This window comes from Macrosteles quadrilineatus, unplaced genomic scaffold (assembly GCF_028750875.1).
Source record: "Macrosteles quadrilineatus isolate MER2022 unplaced genomic scaffold, UCM_ALF_1.0 Scaffold_6__1_contigs__length_79288215, whole genome shotgun sequence".
NCBI lineage: Eukaryota > Metazoa > Arthropoda > Insecta > Hemiptera > Cicadellidae > Macrosteles > Macrosteles quadrilineatus.
In genome coordinates, this window is record NW_026542599.1 from 60330135 (window position 1) to 60344641 (window position 14507).

Sequence of the window (14507 nt, forward strand, 5' to 3'; positions counted from 1 at the left end):
CAATTTACCAACGTTGGCCCAACCATCTGTGCTACATGGGTTCTTGCTTTCTCTTCATATCGTCAGACAAATGAGGCTTAAGTAAACTCAATGGTGTACGTGGGATGGTCTTGAGAAACATTTCGGCAGGTGTCATGCCTGTGGTCGAGTGTGGCGTGTTCCTGTAGGCAAACAAAAAGCTGTCCAGCCTATGTTGTAGGGTTCGGTTTAAAGTGGTTTTTGAATCCTCCAAAAACTGTTTCAGAAAGACGTCTTTGGTTGTCTGGACCATCCTTTCTGCGAGGCCGTTTGAAGCCGGATGATATGGTGGTGAAACCAGATGCCGAATGCCATTGAACTTCAAAAAGTCATTTAACTCTTGAGACGTGAACTGGGTACCTCCATCTGTTACCACAGTATTTGGTAAGCCGTAAGCAGCAAAACAGGTTCTTAGCTTTTCTATTACATTAGCAGAAGTTGTAGATTTCATGTGGAAGATTTCGGGCCATTTGGATCTACTATCAACGAGAATGAGAAAATCTTTCCCCTCATAGGCGGCAAAATCTAGATGTAGCCTTTGCCAGTTGCGGTTTGGCCATGACCATGGTTGTAACGGGACCACTGGCATTGATTTCCTAGTCTTCTGACAGATACTGCACTTCTTCACAAACTCTTCAATTTCAACATCAAGTTTTGGCCACCAAACGAAGCTGCGAGATATTGCCTTCATACGCGACTCACCAGGGTGTTCCGTATGTAACAATTGTAGCACTTCTTCTTGATGAACACGGGGAATTATTACTCTTGAGCCCCACAGCAAGCAGTCTTTTTCTACTGAAAGTTGCAATGCTTTATCGGAATACGGTCTTAGCTGTATATCATTCGTGTATGCAGGCCAGCCATTTCTAGTAAGGTCTAAGACCTTCGACAGGATCGGATCATACTTTGTCGCAACCCCGATTTCCTTGTAGGATATAGGAAATTTCTGACTGTGGGCAAAAAAGTTTATTTCACCTTCTATCTCCTCCTCCTCTTCTCCTTTGCATGGCAGCCTAGAGAGGGCATCCGCGTTTCCATGATCAGCACCCTTTTTGTACACTAAATCATATTGGTATGTTGCCAAAATTAATGCCCACCTCTGTATCCTAGCAGCTGCCAGAGTGGGTATGGCCTTGGTGGGACCAAGCAGGAATGTTAATGCTCTATGGTCAGTCACCAGTGTGAATTTCCTCCCATATAAGAAATTATGGAACTTGCGCACAGCAAAAATGAGAGCCAGTGCTTCTTTTTCGACTTGTGCGTACTTAATCTCACTCTTGCCTAATGTCCGGGATGCGAATGCTACAGGCCTTTCAGACCCGTTGGGTAACACAAGTGCTAAGACAGCTCCTAGACCATAATGTGATGCATCGGCTGAGACTACAATGTCTAGATTTGGATCAAATGGAAGCAGAACATTGTTTTGCACTAACATGTTTTTACTTGTTGTAAAAGCCTCTTCACATTTTTGACACCAATTCCATTTAACATCTTTATTTAAAAGCTGGTACAATGAATACAATATACTAGAGAGATTTGGCAAACATTTTCCATAATAGTTAACTAACCCCAGGAATGAGCGAAGCTGTGACACATTTTCTGGTTTGGGTGTCTTTATAGCTTCCGTAAGTCTTGGAGCTGTTACTGTTATTGGACCTGCCTTCTTCAATCCGTTCCCAAGTACAACCACTCCTTTCTTCACTGTTCTCACCCGTTGCTTCTGGATTTAGCTGATTGTTAATTGCTCGTTTGCCGTTCCTGGTTAAAATGAATATTCCTTCTCCCTTTCACCAACAAAAAGGAAACACTTGACGTAAAAATATACTTTTAAAAGCGCGCACAAAATAAAGAAACTCACTTTAAAATACTCGTCGCCATGAAATAGTTTAGTATTCTTTAAATAATTGCCTAATCATAACCTATACGATTTAGACATAACTAGCCGGTCTAACACTGAATTTAACCTGACTGACAACGCATTTATCATGTTTAACGTACCTTGGCATAACGTAGACTGAGACTCCCTCGTCGTTTGTCTCCTCTCTGGGGTTGGACTTTGTACTATTTGTACTTTGACCTTAGGTCCTATTGTATTTAACTTAAACTGGCTTCTTGATATATTGTAATAGCGAAACTAAAATATTCTTCACTTTATAACAGTTAGACTATGCCTGTACTTAGAAGTTCTAAAATGTTTTATAATCAATGGCCAAGTAGAACCACTTTGGTTTTGAACTCTTGTCAAAAATGTCCATTCTCTTTGCATTCAATTGGTATTCTGCAAAGCAAAGCTGAGCAAATCAATTTTTGTTCTTCTTTCCGGATAAAGTAAGCCGAAGGTACGTTGTTCATTCCCAATTTATTAAGTTTATTTATCTGTATCTATCGCATTAAAGAAATTTGTTTCCTACTTTGTTTTAACTTAATTTAAACGGTAAAAGCTTTACTTATAAATTTACCATAGATCACTTTCAATGTCTAAATATATTCAGAGTATCTTGGGCTCTAATTGCTGCCTAGGTTAGGATTCTTCAAGTACGGTAGCCTATTTACTTTGATCGGATGTTAAGGATAGTTTTTAAATAATTATAGAATGTTTTTAACCACATTGATACAGATAATTCTGCGGGATTGAAGTTGTAGGCCTTAGGTTATGTCTATAAATTTCTCTAAACAAAGTAATCACTTAGGTTACTCTGTTAATCTATGGGCCTAGGCCTAGCTTAGTTAATCGATAGTAAATTAAGCTAACTAGAAGTTACTATAGGCCTACATTCCATTTGTCAATATAAATAATTAAAATATCAATAGGTTTGCTGTTATTAGAAACTTAGCACACATTTTGTCAGTGAGGCTTGGAGGGTCGGAACCAAAATTCACTCATTTGCAATGGACTGTGCACTGCACAGTCTCTGTCTAGCATATGTGCTGATTGTGTCGGTAAGGCACGGACGGAAGGAACAGAAATTCCACGCACTTTTTCAATAACGTCTGTGTGCACTCAACAGTCTTTCTAGCATTTTTCCTGAAAACTACGTTGTGAAAAAGGTTAATGAGTTTAAGTTATAGGTGACACATCTGAACGTCTCTCTAAATTTTTTCCAAACATTCTTTCGGACAGTGGAAGGTGTACCTACATGGGCCTAGATGTTCTGTGACGGCTGAGAGCGTGCACTCAAAATCAAATCAATGCTAAACATTTTTGAAATTTTTTCCATTCATCCATCCATTTGTGCTGCCCTGACTCAGTGCGCTCTTAGTTTAACTTATTCTACTTAACTTAGCCAAGGCCTACCATACTTATTTTTTTTAAATTTGTAAGTTTAACTTATTAAGTTAGCCTATTAAATGGGCTCCTGGGCCGAGGGCCTAGATCTTTTTAGTTAGTCACAAGTTATAAATCCTTAACGATGTTCAACATGATAACTTAGGCCTTTGAACATAAACCTCTCTCTGTTACACATTGGTTTTCCGACGCATTTACGCCATTTGTGAACTGTCCAAAGTCAGAATTACGAATGCATTTAGGAAGCGTTCTCTTGAATGCTCACCGTTTGCATAATTTTAAAAGTCAGGACCACGTAAGTTTGCAGTTGGTGGCAGCCAAGCACAAGACAAGGCTAGTGCGACGTTGCCACATCGCCCGTTGACAACACCAATTAAAATATACTAAGCAATAATTTTCAAATCAGCTGGTATTATTAGATTTGGCAACACCACACGGTTCTCTTTGGTTCATTCAAAACCATATGGTAAATAGGCTATGCTCCTCCCTTAACTGCAAATTTATGTGGTCCCGACTGTAATTTCGGTATGACTTTTTATCACTACCTACCTAACTTATTTCAAAGTAAAAATCATGGTAATTATTCCGTACAAGCAACAGTGCCCGTTGTGGTTAAATACAACGGTCTCTAGTAAAATAATGGTTATGAAATCCATACACAACTTTACTCACTAATATTAATGGTACAGATTAAGCACATAACATTAGATAATTATATTATGCATACTGGTAAACCAATTATTGCCATCTATAAAAATTATTGGTTTTTCTTTTTGGGAGTCTTTTACCCAACCGATTTTCATAATTTTGGCCTTAAACTAAAGGTATGGACGTACCACAGATTTGCCATAAAGCTTCGGCATTCATTTTGACGTATATTTTGAAAGAATTTAAATTTTATTATTTTTATTTTTCACTTCAATTAAAGTTGTATTCCAGCAGTTCTATATGTTACCCCTATATGTTTTGGTCTAAAAACCTTTAGTGAAATACCAGCTTTCATTTGAGCTATTGATTATTAAGATCGGACTACCTAAAACACACTGCTGAATCACAAATCAACAATAATTTCAATCGTTTTAGTACTTATCTGCAATCAATGATACATAACTCTATTTTTATTTAAGTTATTTTAATATGTCTTGGTCTTAAAATACTTCATAGGCTTTCACTTGAGATATTGATAGTTTTAAACGGTTTAAGATACTGTATCGCTCAATCAGAAAATATAAATTTGATTATATCTTGGGTATGGAATTTAGTTTTAGATATATTTACTTAATTCTAATTACGTTATTCTATTTGTTTTGACCTAAGAACCTTCTGTGAAATACCAGCATCCATTTGATTTATAGCTTATTAAAATCGGACGTATCTAAAGCACACCGCTAAATGACGTACAACACAAATTATTTATCATTGATTTATTTATAGTCAAACGATCTTGCTTGCAACCTCAACCGTAACTGTCGACTATGACGGGTTTAACCTAGTAAATCTTTTAAAAAATCAAACTTTTATGGGATGGGATATTCTGATTATTTGCAAATCTACACAAATTAAGCTTTCCAATGACCTATTATTTAATAAAATCAGTTCAGTAGAACTGTATATTTAATTGTACAAAGTTTAACAACAACTTCTCTAATTCAGTATTGTCTCACCACTATAAATTGGGAGGTTGCTTAACGTTTTTGCAAATCACTTTGAAACGGTGAGGAAATCGACCAAAGTGGAAGGTGATATTCTGAAAGAGAATAAAATTTCCTACAAATTACTATTATGTGTTTTTTGAAAATACTCAATTAAGGCAGCCTAAAGTTGGCCACAAAAAATAAACTTGGAAATATAAACTTGGAAAAAAATGAGTTTTAAATGTATTATTGTTTATTTTTATTTTTTCACCTCAAATATCTAATAAAATCAAACTTTCATAATTATTTGCAAATCTACACAAATTAGGCTTTCCAACGACCCATTAAGTAACAAAATCTGTCCGGTAGAAGTCTAGATTTAGTTGTACAAAGCTTAACAAAAATATCCCTAACTCAGTATTTTCTCTTTACTATAAATTCGGAGGTTGCTTAGCTTTTTTGCAAATAACTTTTAAATGGTGAGGAAATCGACTAAAGTGGATGGGATATTCTGAAAGAGAATAAAATTTACTACAAACAACTACTATGCATTTCTTGTAAATGCTTAATAAAGGCAGCCAAAAGCTGGCTACATATAGAAACTTGAAAACAAAAACTTGAAAAAGCAGTTTTTAATGTATTTTTGTTATTTTTACTTTTTTACCACAAAGATATAATAAAATCACATTTTTATAATTATTTACAAATCTACATGAGTTGGGCTTTCCAATGACCCATTAATTAACAAAATCAGTCCAGTAGAAGTCTAGATTTAGTTGTACAAAGCTTAACAAAAATATCCCTAACTCAGTATTTTCTCTTTACTATAAATTCGGAGGTTGCTTAGCTTTTTTGCAAATAACTTTTAAATGGTGAGGAAATCGACTAAAGTGGAAGGTGATATTCTGAAAGAGAATAAAATTTCCTACAAATTGATACCATACACTTCTTGGAAACACTCAAAAAAGGCCGCAAAAAGTTGCACCCAAATAAAAATTGTGTAAAACACCGTTTTCAATGTATTTCTTATGGAAAACATGTTTTTTTTTAAATTTTCACCATAAATCATAACAAAAACAAACTTTCATAATTATTTGCAAATCTACACGACTTAAGCTTTCCAACGACCCATTAGTTATTAAAATCGGTCCAGTAGAACTCTAGATTTAGTTGTACAAAGATTTTTAAAACTGAATTATATATAGAATAGATAGGTGCCTCCAAACGAATTTTTAATTTTGATATCTTACTTTATAGTTTTTTACCTCCTGAATCCAAATATGTATACCATTATTTTTCACAACTGATGAATATTTCTCAAGATATCACCGTAATAACATAGCCAACAACATTACAATAAACGAGGTAGGATGGATGACATTTAGAAGTGGAATGAACTATGGGTAAACCAACAGCTGATTGTTTTCAATCATAGTCAAGCAAATGGAAGTGACAACTTTAATTAGCTAACTCTGATTCTGCAATATGAAAATCACCTGATCAAGTTACACTTTTCACTTTCTAAAACCATAGATAAATCATACTCCCTTAGTAGATTTGTCATCCTTATGGAACAGCTGAAGCCAATTTTATTGTTTGTTCTGTACGTCCAACTGTAGAGGTTATGTTTTGTTTACAATTTGTTTCTTGTTATTTCAGTAATTTAAAACCTCATTTAATCATATAAAACGATTTAATCATAAAGAATAACTGGTCCCCTAGTTATATAACCAAATAGTAAAGCACAAATCATGAAAATAACCCTAAAATAATAGAAACAAAATGTGGTCTACCCCAGCAATCAGTGTGGACATACATGAACTAGACATGAAATGAAAAACAAGCTTCAAAATTTACAATGGGATGAGGAGTCTACTTGTGTTGCTTAGTCTATGCTAAAACCAATAAGTTAATAATGTATTATTGTTACCAGTATTTTATCCTTATTAATGATTTATTGATTTATATTTCACCGTTTAGAAATTACATAATAAAATAGTGCTGATAACCTACAGCACAAATAATTCACATACAGCACGACCTACCACCCTGACATAGGCTATGCCTTTTCTCCCCATCAAAAGGAGTTTGCTTACACATTCTAGAGGTTTGGTTAGGTTATCAGCACTATTTTATTATGTAATTTCTAAACGGCGAAATATAAATCAATAAATCATTAATAAGGATAAAATACTGGTAACAATAATACATTATTAACTTATGCCTAGCCTAAATAAGAACTACATGTAATTAGTCCACCGGTCCATCTATATCTCCATAATGTGACGAAATTCCTATTATAGAGAACATTAAGTTATTTTACTAGGCCTACAGAATCACTTGCAATGTTATTTATTATTTATTTATTAAACACCAATGGCAAACACCATTTTACATTAAGTAGTTACAAAAATTAAAAAGATTTAATAATTAACAGAGGAGTAGAAAACAATATTTAAGAAAAAATATAACAATGTATAAAAAATATAACAATAACAAAAACATAACAATGAATATATCAATAACAAGAATACAAACAAAATAGATCACAAATATTAACATGAGAAAAATCAACAACAAAGGAATAACAACAACAATGCTTTTATGGGGTACCCTCAAGGATGCTGTCAGCCGCAGAACGCCAAACCACTCCCAAGGAGGCAGTTAAAAGGTCCACAGAGCTGCTTATCACATTCCCGAGGCGCATAATCCGGGGAATGGGACTAGATCTGGCGTAGTTGGTCCCAGTATGGTCAAGTTCAAATACACGCTGATGTCTCGTGATTCTCGAAGGAACATGGAAGTTTATCCTTTCCAGCAAGAAGGGGCAGTTGACTTGGTTATTTATCAGTTTGTAGAGAAAGGTCACATCAGCCACTTGCCTTCTGTTTTCAAGACTCGGAATGTCATAGATATTAGAGAGCTCGTCTACCCGGACGTCACGAAAGTCAAGTCCAGCACGACATCCCAGGAACCTGATGAAGCGTCTTTGTACCGACTGAAGATGGTAAATATGGCCAAGATGGTATGTATGGTGACCAAACCAAGGAAGCATACTCAAGTAGCTGCAGGATGAGAGACTTGTATAGGATAATACAGGCATGGTTGCTCAAACCATGTCTAGCAGAGCGGAATACCAAACCGAGCATACGAGAGGCCCTGGTGCAGATTTGGTTTATGTGGGGTCCAAACTCGAATGAGGAGTCAATTAGTACACCAAGATCCTTGATGGTATTGCATCTCTCAACCCGGTTGCCATCAAGAGAGTAGTCAGCTAACACTGTATTTAATTTCCTGCTGAACGTGATCAATTTGGTTTTTGTGGGATTCACAGCCATGTCATTGGAGAGGCACCAGCCAAATACGTCATCGAGGGCGTCCTGCAAGGACTGGCAGTCATGATGTGATGCAACTTCGACGAGTAGCTTAATGTCATCAGCAAATAGAAGAAATGGGACTTTGATGACCTTCTTAATGTCATTAATAAAGATGGAAAACAAGAACGGTCCAAGATGAGACCCCTGAGGAACACCAGAACTTGCAGCGAAGAAAGAAGAGACTTCAGAACCAAGGCGTACAGCAAGCCGTCGATTGGTAAGGTAGCTCTTAAACCATTGTAGAATCCTTCCAGTGAACCCATAGCCTTGGAGCTTTGCAAGCAGATGACTATGATTTATCTTGTCAAAAGCTTTACTAAAGTCAATGTAAATGGCGTCAACTTGATTTCTTCGACCAAAGGCTTCCAACACCAGACACTGGAGAGATAAAAGATTCGTCACAGAGGAGCGACCAGAGGTAAAGCCATGCTGCTCATCAATTATGATATGTTTAAATAAAGGCTGTACGATGTCTAAAATAAGCCCTTCAAAAATTTTACTGAGGACGGACTGGATTACTATGGGCCTGTAATTTGTAACATCGCAACGATCACCGGATTTGAAGATTGGAACCACATAACCATATTTCAGTGTGGAGGGAAAAGTGCCTGTAGACAAACTGAGGTTAAATATGAAATGGTTATCCATCCTATCTTGTTTATTGTGTTGTTAAGTATGTTTTTACGGCGATATCTTGAGAAATATTCATCAGCGGTGAAAAATAATGGTATATTTGGATTCAGGAGGTAAAAAACTATATTGTATGATATCAAAATTAAAAATTCATTTGGAGGCACCTATACGGAATAAATACCGAAATCATAAGCTTTCTTATAGTATGTTTGGCGACAAATAGGTAGCAGATCTCGAAAAAAATGGAGATCTGCTCGAGAATTCGAAGATGGAGCAGGCATCCAACATATTTATTGAAAAAATCAAAATTTTTAGTAATATCTGTAAATTTAGATTTTTTTTCTTGTAACTATCTAGCCTACATTAAAATTAACGAGTATTTAACTTAAGCTTTTTGCCACAGGGAAGGTAAAAATTGTTTTTTACCTAAGTAATGTTAATAATTTTAGTGTGCGATGAAATTAATAAATAGGTAGCAGAGGTATACAGTTCAAAATAGGCCAAATTAAACTTAATGAGAAAAAACATTTTTTTCAAAATTCATTAGAAGCCCCTTAAGTACAGTAAGTTAAAGAAATAACGAAAAGGGTCTACCATTAACTTAGGCCTACCGATAGTTAAACTTAATTGTTGGGCTCACAGTCATGCCACATTAAATTTCTCGATTTGAGCTGAAACTAAAAGATAACTTACCATGATAAGTTAAAGACCAAGTTACAGTATGTATTTTAATTCCTCAATCTTGTTGATAAAGTGCTCTTTGGCTATATTGTCCTTTGCGTTGATTGTTCAAAGAGATCTAGATTAATTAATTAATTCCCCGATATTAGGCTAGTTTAGTGATGTGCGATACGGGTGAATGTATCGATAGGCCTACTACGTATCGATACATATCAGAACGTGGTGTATTGATACGTGTATCGTATCGTATCCTCATGTATCGATTTTTACAAATATCGGATTAAATATCGTATCGTATTGTTTATTTACAATTAAAAAAAATTAAATATCTCAAATTACAAGCTGCATAGACAAATACTATGTTACTTAAAGGCTTGTAAAGAGGGTTAGTGTTTGTAACCTTACCTCAGAAAAGCCGTTTCCTTCCTGTGTCTTTTTATTTGTATCAAACTCACATACATTTAACCTCTAAATTCCAGTTAACCCTCAAAATTGGAAAACATTTTGTTATTGTTTTCCTAGTTTTTACACGGGGATAATAAATTGAACTAAAGAGTACTTGATGGTGGGTATGCCACTTACACATTAAATAGTATACTTAGGCTAATATGGATGATGAGGGTCCCCACTTCCATTAATGGTGGCCCTAGTTTTGAGGTTATTTGCAAAACATAGCTGAAAATACATTTTATCAGTGTTTTTGAAGATGGTAGGGTAAAATACCAAATTTCCACTACTAACTTACTTTTGAGGGGAGGAAGATGGGAAGACAAATTTCTTACCTAAAAAATAAACTTTAACTTAAATTAAAATAAACAATACGATATTCGATACGATGTTGGCTATAGGTGTATCGATACACTCCCACGTATTGATACAACATATCGATATTTTGCGGTCCTTGTATCGATACGCACATCACTAGGCTAGTTCGACCTGTGCCCAATTTAGTTAAGTCAGGTTAGGCTTGAATGCACATTGTGTAACTTTAAAGAGACTTAAATTTTAACCTAACAATATTTCCAGTTTAAAATGGCTCCCAAAAGGAATAATATGATTCCTAATGGCCATTTCCATAAGGATTGGCAAAGGTATGTCAAGACCTGGTTCAACCAGCCTGCCAGGAAATTCAGGAGGCGTCAGAACAGAATCAAGAAAGCTAAAGCTGTCGCTCCTCGCCCGGCCAGAGGACCTCTGAGGCCCATTGTGCGTTGTCCCACCATCCGTTACCACACTAAGGTCCGCGCTGGCCGCGGTTTTACTCTGGATGAACTGAAGGTAGAATAAAACAATTTCACCTAGACCTAGTTTAAAAGTAATAAGTTAACAGTCTATTACAGTGTAAGATGATAGGCTATGTTTGTCCGTAATGAGATATAAGTTGTACGGTATGATACAATTTTTTTTGGGCTCATATAAATGATCGTTTAGGGTTTAAAACCCCATTCACACGAGTTTACAAGCTACGTACACCAGCTTGTAAGAAACCGGTGAGTGCCCTTGTTAACACTCATGCTTTTTCCACTCACTCAGTAGCTGGCTTCCAGACCACTTTTTAGAATTGTAAAATCGCTAATTAAATATTGAAATTCAAGAGCATTTAACAAACGTTGTATTTTGTTAGGAATCTAAACAATAAAAAAGAACAAAAATAATAGGTCAAGATAGACATGTACCTATGACTAACAAAAGAGTAAAACCCCTTTTAACCAGTTTTATTTTATTTAATCAAGGTCTAACGTTTTACTATTAATAGAACTAGACATTCCATCCCCATGTTATAAAAAAATTATCACTTTTAGCGAATTTCCCTCTGATAGGGAAGTAGCTATGACCATAGGTGGCACAATCGATTTTGACAATCGGTTTTCAATTAAATCTATTTAAATAACATTAACTTTAATGAGTACCTAGGTTTGCTGGTTACAAAGAAACAAAGTAGCCTAACTGTTTTTTTTTTTTTTGTAAAATATTAATAGCTTAGCCTAGTATAAAATGAATAAATTTACCAAGTATCAAAATATTTCCATAAACAAGTAAACTGAAACAGTTTACAATATTCTCCCCATAAGAATGATATGGGAATGTTAAATTAAAATATTTTTGAACTTTCTCACCAATAACTGTACAAATACACTTTGATATAGCCTACTAAACTATTTGTTTTCTAAGCGATTTAAAATGGTCTTTATAGAAATTGGGAAATTTTGTGTTTGGTGGTCAAAATGAGAAAAACCAATAACCAACCCCATAAAACCTCCTGTAAAACCCTGTTCCCATAGTCTGATTAAGCTTGTTCGCAAACTCATTGTAAAGTTTATCCTGCCTTAAATATTTTCACCAAATTTCATCAAAATCTGACAAAAATTACTCAAGCTATGGCGTTTACGGACACATATAGGCTATATAATTTATATATAAATAAATCTAGCCTATATATATATATATAAATTTGAACGAATGGTTGGCTTCTGGAGACATCAAAATGAATAAGTACATTGGTCGCCCAGGCATAAGTTCTACCGTGCCACTTACTGTAATAAATACTTCCCTAGGGAAATTAGCTAAAAGCGATAATTTTTTTATAACGTGGGATGGAATGACTAGTTCTATCAATAGTATAACGTTATACCTTGATTAACCGAATATAAAACTGAACTGTTGAAATAAAACTGGTTAAAAGGGGTTTTAATCTTTCGTTAGTCATACATGTCTATAAAAAAAAAAAAAACACTGAATAACAATAATTATGTACGGTCTCGGGTAGCAGTGTGTAGTTTGCGCGCACATTATTTTCAAATCATGCACGTCCTCTGGACCTATATTTTTGTTCTTTGTTATCGTTTTGATTCCTAACAAAATACAACGTTTGTAAAATGCTCTTGAATTTTAATATTTAATTAGTGATTTTACAATTAGGCCGATTAAGATATACGATAATAAATGTATATTCTTTGTAGCCTGTTACTAGTGCTTGATTTTTTTTAATAGGCCTACTGATTGATTATTTTTTGTAGGCCTAATTTCATTGTAGAAAAAAGATCATATGTAATTTTTACTATCTTTGGCAAAATTCAAGAAATAGCGGGAAATGAGAAAATGGGGCGAAACGCACCTGATTGTGTCGTCTGTAGGCTATCTTACCGGGCGGCAAGAGGATGACTCCTAAGTGCGTTCTGCAGTGAACATGTTAAATTGCTTCCTTCTCGATTTTTAAAATTATTTTGGCTTATCTAAACAGCATTTGATCCCAAATGATTTAGGTTAGCCATACTCAAGTGTTCATGGTATTCAACCCAGGAAAAACTGGAATTTGCGTGTTAATATTAATGACTGGGAAGAATTCTTTAAACTGTATGGATTTTTTATAGAACCAGGACATTTGGAGTAATTGCCAATAGCCTAGCTAAGCATCAATTTACTACCAATGTTTTTTTGTTTTCTTTTACGTTTTCTGTAGTAATTTTAATCTTGAGAATTAACCATGGTGTCTTATGTGAACTGAACCTTTTTCAGCAAGCTGGTCTCAACAAGAGGTTTGCCAGGTCCATCGGCATCGCTGTAGACCCTCGCAGACGTAACAAGTCACATGAATCAGTACAACAGAACGCCCAGAGGCTAAAGGAGTACAAGGCTAAGCTCATCCTCTTCCCCATTCATGAGAAGAAGAAGTTGAAGAAGGGAGAGGCCACTGTAAGTACAAACTAAAGAACTGCCTTGTTGACAGGACATTTACAGACCTGTGCCCAAATAACTGATTGCTTTGAAATAACCTGATTGTATATTTGTGTGTTAACAAATGTCAGAGAATTATCATTGCCTCATTACAAACTCACATAAGGTCTAAGGGTACATAACTGCTACACACAAAGAGAAAGTTAGTTATCCCATTCCTATAGGGAATTGAGGTTCCCGTGAGTCAAAAAAAGGACTGCTACATTTTTCTTGAACAAATTTATGGAACGTTTTAACCACTAGTGATGTTTGCATGTTTTACTAATTTGTTGTTTTAGTTTTACATAATCAATTCATGGTTACCAGTACATTACACAGTGTGATTGTATATTACAGGAGGAGGAGCGCAAGCTGGCTTCTCAGCTGAAGACAGTCGTGATGCCCATCAAGCAGACCCAGGTGCGGCCCAAGGCTAGGGCTATCACAGAGGAGGAGAAGAAGTTCTCTGCCTTCACAGCACTCAGGAAGGTAAGTTGACGACCAGAAAGATATATTTAGCATGTAGGCCCTACTACTTACCTGTCGCCTTTCTTAATACATTAGCTCAACAGCCGTTGAATCATTTTAGTTTTAGCAGGTTTTATCACTCATTTTTAGGCGCCAGTCGCTGTTTTTAGACCTTTCCCCTATTGAATTTCCAGAATTTGTTTATTTATTAATCAGTGAAATACTACTACTGTTGTTTTTGTGGCTAAAATGTGTTTTACTGATTATTAACGAGTTTATTTGGGAAATTTAAATTTTAGAAAACAATGTTAAAAAATCCATTGCAGTATTCTTGAACCATTTAAACAAATAATGGTTCTCTTTTAAAAAATCTCAAAAAGGCTTTGAGTTTGTTTTTTATTGAAAACACTAAACTGTCAAGGTAATGGGAGGAAGTATGTGTCAGATTGCTGATACCGTTTATTTAGATTAATTTTCACTCACTACAATCATTACTTCTGTATTTTATATAAACTGAGTGCATGTGTGATGTTCACAGGCAAGGGCTGACCAGCGACTGGTTGGAATCAGAGCCAAGCGGGCCAAGGAAGCAGCCGAAAACCCTGAAGATCCTACCAAGGCTGGTAAAGAAGCTAAGGTCAAGAAAGCCAAGAAGTAAAGTGTAAAAATAAACTAATTTTGTTTTTATACCGTTTA

The 14507-nt window shown here is 35.3% G+C and overlaps 2 protein-coding genes across 2 annotated transcripts; one reads left to right on the plus strand and one right to left on the minus strand.

The window, feature by feature from the left end:
• Window positions 1–31: 31 nt before the first annotated feature.
• On the minus strand, window positions 32–1453 carry LOC128997558 (uncharacterized protein K02A2.6-like). The gene has a single exon (XM_054423198.1). The coding sequence runs from the start codon at window positions 1451–1453 to the stop codon at window positions 32–34; it is 1422 nt and encodes a 473-aa protein (XP_054279173.1).
• An 838-nt stretch (window positions 1454–2291) lies between these two features.
• Window positions 2292–14507, plus strand: LOC128996473 (60S ribosomal protein L13-like). The gene is made up of 5 exons (XM_054421829.1): window positions 2292–2357; window positions 10656–10907; window positions 13146–13322; window positions 13701–13832; window positions 14350–14507. The coding sequence occupies exons 2-5, from the start codon at window positions 10662–10664 to the stop codon at window positions 14467–14469; spliced, it is 675 nt and encodes a 224-aa protein (XP_054277804.1). The 5' UTR covers window positions 2292–2357; window positions 10656–10661; the 3' UTR covers window positions 14470–14507.